Here is a 12266-nt window from a genome sequence, read left to right on the forward strand (position 1 = left end):
TGATGAAAGCTAATTGTATACAAATAAGAGTGTGGGGGGTGATGTAGAGGAAGTCGGGGGACTTTAAACATGCATTTTTACTCTCAAAGGAAAGTCTATGCGACTTGGTAAGAATTAGTGGTGACACTTCTTCAAACATGATGAATTTCCCCTGAGAATATGTCATGGCAGTTTTGACACTTTAAAAATGGATCTGTGAAATGGAAATTAGAACATGTATATAAAGTCTAGAATTAATAGGCTGCTTGCCAGTCAAAAATAAAAGTCATTCTTGTGAGATCCTGGTAAAAGCTTTCTGAGTGAGGAGACATTTTCATACTAAATAGGTGTGAGCTTAAGCCTCTTTCTGAGTATAGTTTTGCATTTGGGAACATTGAACAGACATAATTATTTTCCCATGTATTGCTTTATTTTAGCAAGCAATGAGCGTTCCTTATTTAAATAAGGATGCCTCCTCCTGAAACAATCTCACTGGGTTTTATGAACGACAAGACGAAGGGGGAAAGCTTCCTGCTTGATACAGTAGACTAACTGTTCACAACAACATTATACTGTACAAGAATAAATTTCACCTGTGCCACATTAATGTACTGAAAATTTAAAATGAGACTTAGCAGGAGATGAAGGCACAAGGGAAAATATGTAAATGTCTCCGATGTGGAGAGTTGAGAGAAACAAGTCACAAAAAAAGATACTAAGAAACTGCAAAAGCAGGTGAAGAAAACAGTAAGGAGAGAGCAGAGGAGGAAAGGAGAAAGCAGGCTGCATTGTCTCCAGTCCTGCCAAGGGACAGACTGGTGCAAGAGTGTGAAGCTTTGCCATGCAAAGTTGACTCTCCCTAGCCACGTTGCAAAACACATTTTGAATTTTTCCTTCCCTTCGTTATGCTACATAGATAGCCATTGAGAAGCCAGTCTGTGTAAGGAGATCCTTGCACACTGCTTACCTGTACAGCTGCCTTCCTCTGGGAGAAGATTCAGTGCTCAGAAAGTAACTGTCCAGGAAAGAAAACAACACGAGCGTTAGACACAGATCTATTTTTTGTGATCTGTGAATTTTGTCACATTGTCACATTCACATTGTCACATTGAATTCACATGGAATCTTCACCAGAATTTTCACATTAAATCTTCACTTGAATTTTTAAAACTGTCCAAATACAGAAAGGAGTTGTTTTGCTATTCAAACACAGGGCTTTGATCAATCTGGGAAACATATTTTTTCCCCTGAGAAAATCATCCTTTTTCATAATCTTTCCCAATCACTGTGTGTGTGTGCGTGCACGCACACACGCGTACATGCCTCCGTGTAAGATGTCTCTGTGTGAAGTGTGGAAGAGGTCTTTAAAGAAAGGTTATTCTTTCCATGGCTGGCTTGTTTTGACTAGGACTATGGTAAGCAAAACATAATTCTAGTAGAAAAGATGGCATTTGACAACCCTGACTTGCAGCCTGACTAGGGAACTGAAAACACTCACATTTTTTGAGTAGTTTCATCGTATGCCAAGATCTTGATCACTTCCCAGTTTCCTGATGTCAGATGCCGCACGGTAATTTGCTCACTTTTACTCTGCAAAGAAATAGAAAATATTGATTTTCCTTTTATTTAAACAGCATCTCTCTGCTAAACACGAATGTACCAACTGCTCGTGACACTTTGAATTCTTTAATTCTCAGTTAACATTCAGTTTTCTGTTCCGTAGCTCAAGAATGAACGTGCGTTCCTGTAAACACAGACCAAGGTAGGTAGCTTACAGCTTTTATTTGAACTACAGAAAAGTCATTCAGAAAACTCCTCCGGGTAAGGATGAATCAAGTATACCATGTTGATGGCAGCATTTGATACCAAGGTAGGACTTTAATCACTCTTATCTAGATGACTGGCAGCTCTACAGTTAGCTTTTTTTAAAAAAAACTACTTTACAACAAAATTTACTCCAATAAAGACTCAGGTTTGTATTCATTTTAACCTTTGCAGTATGGGCATTGTTATAAGATTTGCCATTTAATGCAATAATTTTTTTCCAAGATGAATTCATGTTGATGAAGGTAATTAGTTTAATCAATGCTTCCAACGTGTTTATAGGATTAACATTTTAATATGTAGAAAACAGGTAGTAGTATTGTCTAAAAAATATATATTGCTTGACCCAAAAAGTATTCTTAGAAATACTATCATTCTATTCCTTAATCATTTTACATAGTTAGAGAACACTGATCAGAATGGATTAGAAAGATTTGGAACCAACCCAAACGCCCATCAATGATAGACTGGAGAAAGAAAATGTGGCACATATACACCATGGAATACTATACAGGTGTAAAAAAGGATGAATTCATGTCCTTTGCAGTGACACGGATAAAGCTGGAAACCATCTTTGTCAGCGAACTAACACAAGAACAGAAAACCAAACACTGTATATTCTCACTTATGAGTGGGAGCTGAACAATGAGAACACATGGACACAGGGAGGGGACTATCACACACCGGGGCCTGTCAGGGGATGGTGGGCAAGGGGAGTGATAGCATTAGGAGAAATACCTAATGTAGATGATGGGTTGATGGGTGCAGCAAACCACCATGGCCTGTGTATACCTATGCAATAAACCTGCACCTTCTGCACGTGTATCCCAGAACTTAAAGTATAAACAAACCACAAAACTGTTATCTCTGGTTTTGTGTATACTCAAGTTCCTTCATTCTGATTCCTTATCTCAGTGCTGATTTTAAAGGGACTATTACTACTGTTCCATTATCAATTATGCTACATGAATGAACCTTTTGACAAGTGCCTTTCTCATCTAAAAGAAGTTCCCTTTATTCCCAAATTTCTAAGGTTTTTGAATACTGATTTTGTTGAATTTTGAATTTTTGAATACTGAATTTGTTGATTTTGTTGGATCCTATGTCCGCATCTATTAAGGTGATTATAATTTTCTCATGAAGATTGAAATGCAGTTATCTTATATATTTTTGAAATTTTAAGTAAATTTTGTATTCCTGTGTGAAAAATGAGTTAATTTTTTAAAATGCATTAAATAAGTCAACTTGTCAATAATTGGTTCAGTGTTTTTAAACTCTCTTATACTGTCCTTTCCCATATTGTCTTAATTTGGTTTTGGTTACAAGATGATACCCATGTCGTAAATTGTACTAAAGATATGCCATCTTTTTTCATTTTCAAAATAACATAAAATTGGAAGTGTGTATTCTTAGAATACCTGGTTAGATTCACTTTTAAAAACAGCCTTTCCCTGATGTGAAAAATTTTACATCACTGATTCCATTTTCTTAGCACTATGGGGGATTTTGATTGTTTCTTAAATCTGATTTTTGACTTTTTTTCTGGATTGCATCCATTTCTCCTAAATTTCACGTTTATCAACGTAAAGTTATTCATAGTATTCTTTTAATATTTTTAAAATCTGTAATTTTTGTCCTTTTCCATTATTTATACTTTGGAGCTGTCCAAGTTATTATTACCCTTAATAGCTATTATAGATTTAATTACTTTTTCCAAAGAACTTATTTGTTTTATCACACTGCTTTATTTCATGTTTGCTTACTAGCTTAATAAGTGCTACTCTTTCATTTTTTTGTTGTTTGTTGGTTTGAGATTGAGTTTCACTCTTGTTGCCCAGCTTGGAGTGCAATGGCGTGATCTTGGCACACTGCCACCTCCGCCTCCCAGCTTCAAGCCATTCTCCTGCCTCAGCCTCCCTAGTAGCTGGGATTACAGGCATGTACCGCCATGCCCGGCTAATTTTGTATTTTTAGTAGAGACGGGGTTTCTCCATTTTTGTCAGGCTAGTCTCTAACTCCGGACCTCAGGTGATCTGCCCGCCTCGGCCTCCTAAAGTGCTGGGATTACAGGCATGAGCCACTGCGCCCAGCCTACTCTTTCATTTCTAATTTCCTTTCTTTTACATTTGAATTTATTCTCTTCTTTTTCTAAATTCTGACATTGGATATATACATAACTTCATATATGTATATAAAATTATTGCATATATTAAAAATTATTGTTTATATGTACTGTGTATTTTGGTATATATAGTATTTTCATTTAGTTCTAAGTATTTGCTGATTTCTTCTTGAAACTACGAATATAAATTATATTTTGTTTGTAAATGTCTGACATTTTAAATGTTATAATTTGTGCAATTCAATTGCATTGTCTTCAGAGAGTGTAATCTGTCAGCTGAGTAACACTTTCAATGCATTTTTGGTAAAAATAAATTCAGAATTAGGTTCATATGGGACAGTTTTATTATAACATCTATTTTCCCAAACAACTGAAAGTGTAAACTAAAAAGGCATTCTATAGCTTACTACACATGGGTACTAACAGAATCTTCCTTTGAAAAATTTTCTTATTGGTGTGTATTTGCATTTCAATATCTGCCTAAGTAGTCTATTTTATGTTCTTAGTGGAAGTTCTCTAGATGTCTAGCTGTTTTAGGTCAACAGCAAGTCTGTGACTTCTTTGTATCACCTTCTTTGTATACTCTCTGATGTACTACTGTGATTTACAAGTATTTGTTGACTAACGATGTAAGTGCAAAGACACCCAATTTGTGAGATATGAGACCTGCACAACCCAAAGGCTGGCACAGAGTCCTAAAGTCATACATTTTATTGCCAAGTTCCCACAGAAAAATAACGCAGTGGATAGCTCCTCTTTCTTACTCATTTCCAGGCCCTGCTTTGAATGAGCCAAGGACGGGATACTAAAATTTCAAGGTTTTAGTGCATCTTTGATGCCAATTTCAAGATAAAAAAAATCTCAAAACATTAAAAAAGGGAAGAAACTTTGCTCAATATTTGAAAACATCTGGAGAAACTTTTGGCCCACAGATTTCTAGTTTAATTATTTTCTGTTTTTCAAGATATTTTGGTGTGTGTGTGGGGGGTGTGTGTGTGTGGTGTATGTGTGTTTTAATCACAATTGCCATGAGTAAAAACCCAATGCTTTGAAAAATGTTTGAACACAACATAAAAAAAAAGACTGTACACTATTTACTTCAATGATACTTTTAGTTCAAAATATTACACTTTCAAGTGTAGGATCACAAGATCCCTTGTCGGAAGCCATAATAACAACCCTACAACCTTTTGATTTATTTTAAACAGCTGTAATTGCCTTGCTTGCTTTTTACCTATCAGGGCAAATATGGTATGAGGAATAGGTTGAATCCCCATTTTGCATATAATAGCAAATATTTACTTTCTAATAACCTATATATAAGAATGTCACAGCAGGGGACACATTAATTTTGATCTGGTTAATAGTCTTAATACCAATCAGAATATGGTAGATGACTGAGCGACAGTTAAAAAATAAATATCAAAGGATTTGAGCAGATTTCACAAAGCGATGTTTGTACTTCAGTTAGGTTTTCAAGCACCTTCAGCAGAAATACAATCACAGGAAACGTCACTTAACAAAGCAGGAAAGAACAGCAGTTTTTACTCTACAGTAACATTTCTTTCTTTCTGTGCATCCATAATCTCTGCAATATTAACTTGACAGACTAGAAATACTGCATATAAATATAAAACTGTAGTGAACGTTTGATAAAGGCAATATGATAATGTATTTTAAATTGAACTAATATTTCAAGTTTAATTTCAGACTAAAAAGCAACAAACCTTGTGAGTTCACTCATTCTTAAAAGAGGGCTGGAAATTTGGAATAGAGTTTTTATTTGGAACATTAGACATCAGACAAGTGCCCTTGAATTCACAGAGATTTTATCCTGCTCAGGGAAGTTAAATATTAGTTTTATAGTTCTATTTACAAATTGGAAACACATTGGGTATCAATACAAGTTTAATGGTGCATGTGCTTTTTACCTAATTACACATTATTCATTTGAATTTATTATATTAAATTTTAACTTTTATGGCTTCTAAATAAGGGAAATGTTGTAGCGCTTAAAAATAGCATGCTTTAATTTGCCATCTATTCACCACATGAGATGAGCTAATTGTTTTCAGACAATGTCCTAATCAGATACAGCAATGAAAGTTGATGCAAAAATTTTACTGGGTTGATTAGGTGATAAAATTGTGGATTGGGGGCATACTATTTTCCACAGTATTTGCAGTGAATAATGCACTTAAAGTTGTTCCAAGTGAAATCATAAGGTCTCATGGGTAAAACTTCGTGTTGCTGAATAGAGAAAGTGAAAGGATTCACCAACATATAATTTTTCACTTAACACAATTTTAGAAGATGATAGGACTGTTCCTTATGCCTATGTATCTGAACGACTGAACACAGTGAAAACTCTGCTTACTCCATATTTGAGAGAAAAAGGTGCTATATCTTTGATAAAAACCTATCTCTTTGCTGCAGCCTGAATGGCAGGATGTTACAGTTCCTGAGATGAGAATTCAGAAGTTTGAAGTCAACATAACAAATATTTTTCAGGGAGTGAAGGGGCGAATATCTGAAGTCATCAAAAGTTTAATGGTCTGGGGTAAAAAGTTTTGTATCAATGTATAACTCAGGAAGTACATAAACTGATATTAAAATGCATACTAAACACTCTATCCAGAAGAACAATTTCTTTAGCTATATAGATTTCAGAAAAGTCATAGTTTTTAAAAAAATTATCTTTAATAGAATATATGAAAGTGGAGAAAACATTCACAAGTTTTGCTTTCATATATTCATACTGAAAGTGATCTGGAAATACATATAGTAGGGCTTAGAAATCTTCTACTTTTGATCCAGCAATTCTGGTTCTGTTAATCAATACTAAAGAAATAATCCACAATATAAATAAGCTTTATATACAGTGACATCTATCATTACAACAAATTGTCAGTAAATTAAACACAGAACAACAAATAATGGTGATTGATGCACATCCAGTCAACGCAATATTAATCTTCTAAAGAATTTTTTTTTTCAAAATTATTTAGCATTGTGGGAAAAGTATGCATTTAAAATTTAAATTTGAGATGTCAGGATACAATACTGTAGTTTCTATAAAATTACAATAATGTTTAAATGAAGACTGGAGGAAAACACATGCATTCTTTGCTTCTTTTATTTGTATCCTTTGGAATCACTTTAACAAGGACCGCTCTTGTAAACGAGAACAAAACAAAACAAAACAAAACAAACAAAAAAACCACTAAAATATATGTAATGACAGTCATCACTCTCCATAATGAAAATAGCTTGAAAGCAATAATTTTCCAGCTTGGTCTCTAATTAATGATTTTTATGGACTTACTGATAATATGAGAGAGCAAATGTTTGCAAAAACTTAGTAATTTCATGGAGTAAGGTACTTCAAACAAATAAATATATTCTGAGTGAACCAGTAAGCTCTCAACATAGGTCAGCGCCAAGTACTGCAAAGGTGATCTGGCTGACTGCTGGTGGCCAAGGCCCCACTCCTGTCATTTCTCACTTTTCAGGCATAACAATTTTAAGTAGAATTATGTAACATGGCAAGTGAAGAAAAGGGGCTAAAAAGTCATCAATGCTGGCATGCATTACTGTAAATTACTGTACTATTTTTTGGAGAGCCAATGTGGCATTACACATCAAAACCTAAACAAATACATACATATGGATATACTCTGCCTGCGTATCTTTTAACATCTAGAAATATAATTTTGTGGCAAGAATGAGAAATAAAGTGTTTATGGGGGCTTTTAACTCTAAATCATTTCTAACATCAAAATACAGAAATAACTTTAATGATGAATAAACTTGGATCGTTTAAATACAGTACAGGCCGGGCACAGCGGCTCATGCCTGTAATCCCAGCACTTTGGGAGGCTGAAGCAGGCAGATCACCTGATGTCAGAAGTTTGAGACCAGCCTGGACAACACAGTGAAACCCACCTCTACTAAAAATACAAAAATTAGCCGGGCATGATGGTGGGTGCCTGTAATCCCAGCTACTTGGGAGGCTAAGGCAGGAGAATCGCTGGAACCCAGGAAGCAGGGTTGCAGTGAGCCGAGATCGTGTCACTGCATTCCAGCCTGGGTAATGAAGTGAGACTCTGTCTCAATAAATAAATAAATAAATAAATAAATACAGTACGGTATATCTGCTTGATGTAATGCTGAGCAGCTATTAAAATCACATTTAAGAAAATTATAAAATGTTAAATATTAGGAATACAATGAAATGTTTTAAGAAAATGCTCATTGGTTATTATTTTAATGTTATAAATCTATATTATGCTATAATTGCAATCTTTAGGGGAAAATTATATATTTCTCATGTAAAAAAGAATTTAACATATACACAATAATGGATTAAAAGTGTGAGAATGTGAGGTAATGCTACTGTGGGTGATTTTATATACTCCTTTATCAGTTTATTCAGTTTGAAGTTTTCAGAATTTTATAGTTCATAATGCCAATTAAGCAGTCATAAACAAATCATAAATAGCTTTTTTGTTAGCTATTTTTAAATTGAGGCAAGGTAGTTCAAACTATTTCCTAAAATAATGTATATGATTGTGTTTGTGTGTGTTAAAAGTTAGGTATAAATTGTATTTACCTAGCACTGACTTCTGACTCATTAGCAAAGTAGACTAATTTTAATCAATTGCCAAAATATTCATAAATAATCATGCAGTCATGTTCATTTCTCAATGAGGCAAACTACAAATTACTTGAACAGCAACCAGAATAGAAGAAAAATGTTTTCTACTTCAATGAAGGCTTTGTTATAGCCTCCATATAGAAGAGGAACAAAGTAAACACAATGTAAGAACTATAAAGTTTTTCTTCTGAACATTTCAGAAATACAGGAATTAGCCTACATGTTAGGCTGGTTTGACTGTAAAATAGAAGGTATTTCTTCCCTAGGCTTATAAAAAAACTCTTGGTTTGGGTGTGCATAAATATTTTAATTCCTACATGTCAACATCACAACCCTACCCAATGCCATACTTTTTAAAAGACACTATTTCTATTATTTATTTGTTGAATAATGGATCCAAAAATACAGTTAGATAGAATGAGTAAGATTTAGTATTTGATAGCATAACAGGGTACCTGCAGTCAAGGACAGATTGTCTTCTTTGGAGAATTACATATACAAAGATGTACTGTGCAAGTTTTCCTATCCTTCACTATCTCTTGTAAGTATCTATAATTTGTATGTAATCTTCTTTACCCCTTACATTTTTCACAGAGCTTCTTGAATATAAAATACCAAAATTTAAAAATTCAATGAAATGTTTTAATCAGTTATAAGATTTGGAAAGTGTGTTATTTTGGGGGCCAAAATAGTTCTCTAATATTTGTGATAACCAAGTTGACTCTTAATTAGCAAAAGTTTATAAAGTAAGGTAATTTGCTAGTCTAGTTCCCTTCAGTTTCATAAAAAAGTTCCCTTAATTATATCTGACTTATAGATATAATTAACTGACTTATAGAATCAGATATAAAAATATCCAAAATTTTATCCATCTATAAATGCATACATTTATTTAGAGCATAAATAGGATCACATTATGCATTAGTTTATAACCTGTTTTTCCACCTTAATAATATACTGTGAAAATCAGTCTACATCTGTACTGCGGAAATTGTATGTATTCCAAATTATTTGTTTCAGTCTTGATTAAAATTAAAGTTAAAATAATGACAATTATTTTAATTGTACAGACGTTGAACAAGTTTCAAATTTTAAACTATTGACGTAAGATTTTGAGACTCTAAAGCGTGAAGCTGTCCAATACAAATGTATACAGATAATGGTAATCATTTGAGAATGTGCACAAGTCTTAAAGGTTCTAAAAACATAAGATTACTAAGGTCAGTTAGGTATCCTTGCCATATTTATATTTATTCTATATTTTGTAAGTACAAAATTATTCTTAGCTAGTTTGTAAAACTCTCATAAAGATCCCATTTTAGCCACAGTGACTTTTCATTAGAAAGTCTTTAACCTGTGTGTGAGACTAGAGTATTTATGTATATGATTTTGAAGGATGCTTTATTTTTTCATTAATGCTTGCTCTTGAAAATTAAATTGAGATCGACTCATTAGCCTTGTCATATTTAAACTAACTACCTGAATTTACTAATTTTTTAAATAATAAAACTGTATAAACCCTTCATATTCTTTGATTAGATTAAAAAGTAACCTTTCCCCTCTTTTTATCAGAAAGTCCATAAAAATATAACATAGATTATAACATGAAATCTATTTTATTTAACATAAAACATCTGTTTTATCCTGTTTTTAAAAATCTGCACTCTATTTGCTTGGGGAGATGTGCCATAATTTATTCAATCATCAATTTTTGGTGGATATTTAGGTTGTTTTGAGTATTTAAAACTTTTATAGCACCTGGAAAATATTACTTGTACAAAATAGGTCATATGTATTCATTGAATAAAAAATCTTTTCTAGATTGCCTCAGGTCCTCAAAAGTTGGGAGGTTTTTATTTATTAAATTCTATATCCCAAAGCCCTCAGTTCGCAGGACACACATCTAACTCATTAAATTGTACTGAGTGTTGAGACTGTTTTTTGGGAAGGTAAAGCTTGAATGTATGGCTATGGATGGAGGTCCTCTTCCTAAGCTGTCTGTGAGTTGTATATATGGCTGGGTTTCACGGCCATGAATTAGAGGTTTAGAATGCCACAAGAACTGGGCCTTCAGTGACATGAGGACAATGAAATCAAAACATGGAAAAAAGCCAGCACTTACCTGAATGAGGAACATAGCTATGTGGTGAAATTCTCCACGTCCCCCTTGCTTAACAGGAACTGTCATAAAGAATTTGCTGCCATCTCTAGAAAACACGGGCTCCTCATTCTAAAATATAGAAGAGCAGAGAACAATCTCAAAAAGACGCGTGCAACCTGTGCTGCCTACTGTTAATTCCTTCATGGGTTATACCAAATACTGATTTAAAATTAGTTAGGAAAATGGTCACACTAATTTAAAAAAATGAATGTATGCTATTTTTTAGTTTTTTAAAAGTAAATCTGACAAATTATATGCATATGTGGTTGAGTCGTGGGAAGGATAAGAACATTTTGTGCATGGTGGATATGAATGATTTACTATTAGACTAAAGACACTTTTAAATTGGTTCAAACAAGAACTGTCATATCTTCACATAAGAGTGTGTTTAGTGATATATCCTTCAAAGATAAGGAACATGCAAACATCTGCACCAGTTACCAAAATAAATCTTTTAATTATAAAATTCTATAACATATTTTTTGAAATCCTTTCTTCCGCAACTGTAGGTACTTGAAGGTTCATTTCTGATAATGTATTCATAAATTTACTGAAAATACAAAAGACAACAGGCCACAAAATTGAAAGGATTCTATAGAAAGTTACTTAATTCAAATTTACCATCTTTGTTGCTCATCTCTCCACAAACACAGAAACACAAATGCCCACCTACAACTGTGACCCCATTTGATAATTTTTAAACTCTGGTGACACATTAAATCAATAGAATTATTTTTGAAAATTAAATGATGAAAGTCATATATACATATATACACACACATTTTATATACACACACATATATATACATATATATACATAAACATTAAGAAAATATATTAATCTGACAAAACATTGAGTTTTTTCTGCTGGATTCATGAGAGTGATTACATATATGGTATAAAGCAAGGCTTTGATATGGGTCCTGAGTAGCTCTGCACAATCACCTTCAAGCCCTTTTAGATGACTTGGCCCTCTACTGTCTTTCTGATCTCATCTTTTTCATTTTCTTGCTTCTTCACTGGGTTCCTGCATGATCCTGTTCCAGGGCTTTTGTACTTTGTATTCCCTTGGTCTGGCTCTTCCTCTTATCTCTTTCAGGTCTCTGGTCTGAAATCTTATCAACAAGGTGTTTCCTTATTACTCTATATAAAGTGAGACTAGGAAAGTCAGACCATCCAACTCTATCTGACATCCATCATCTCCTTTTATTTTCTTTCTAGTTTTCCATAGCACCTGATACAGTTTGGATCTGTGTCCCAACCAAATATCATGTCACATTGAAATCCCCAGTGTTGGAGGTGGGGCCTGGTGGGAGGTGACTGGATCATGGGGATGAATCCTTCATGAATGGTTTAGCAGCATCCCCTGGGTGCTGTCTCATGACAGTGAGTGAATGAGTTATTACAAGGTCTGGCTGTTTAAATGTGTATAACGCCTCCCCCATCCCTCTCTTTCACCTTCTCAGGCCACGTGAAGTGTTGCTCCATGTTTGCCTTCTGCCATGATTGGAAGCTTTTTGAGG

The 12266-nt window shown here is 33.9% G+C and overlaps 1 protein-coding gene across 2 annotated transcripts in view; it reads right to left on the minus strand.

The window, feature by feature from the left end:
• Positions 1-12266, minus strand: part of DPP10 (dipeptidyl peptidase like 10) — a 687795-nt gene that overhangs the window by 60375 nt on the left and 615154 nt on the right. For both annotated transcript variants that reach the window (XM_007964753.3, XM_007964755.3), the window contains exons 13-15: positions 10705-10812; positions 1478-1569; positions 947-994 (exon numbers count right to left, since the gene is read on the minus strand). In XM_007964753.3, coding sequence (XP_007962944.3) covers positions 947-994; positions 1478-1569; positions 10705-10812 — 248 coding nt within the window. The remainder of the gene's footprint in view (positions 1-946; positions 995-1477; positions 1570-10704; positions 10813-12266) is intronic.

This window comes from Chlorocebus sabaeus, chromosome 10 (assembly GCF_047675955.1).
Source record: "Chlorocebus sabaeus isolate Y175 chromosome 10, mChlSab1.0.hap1, whole genome shotgun sequence".
Lineage (NCBI taxonomy): Eukaryota > Metazoa > Chordata > Mammalia > Primates > Cercopithecidae > Chlorocebus > Chlorocebus sabaeus.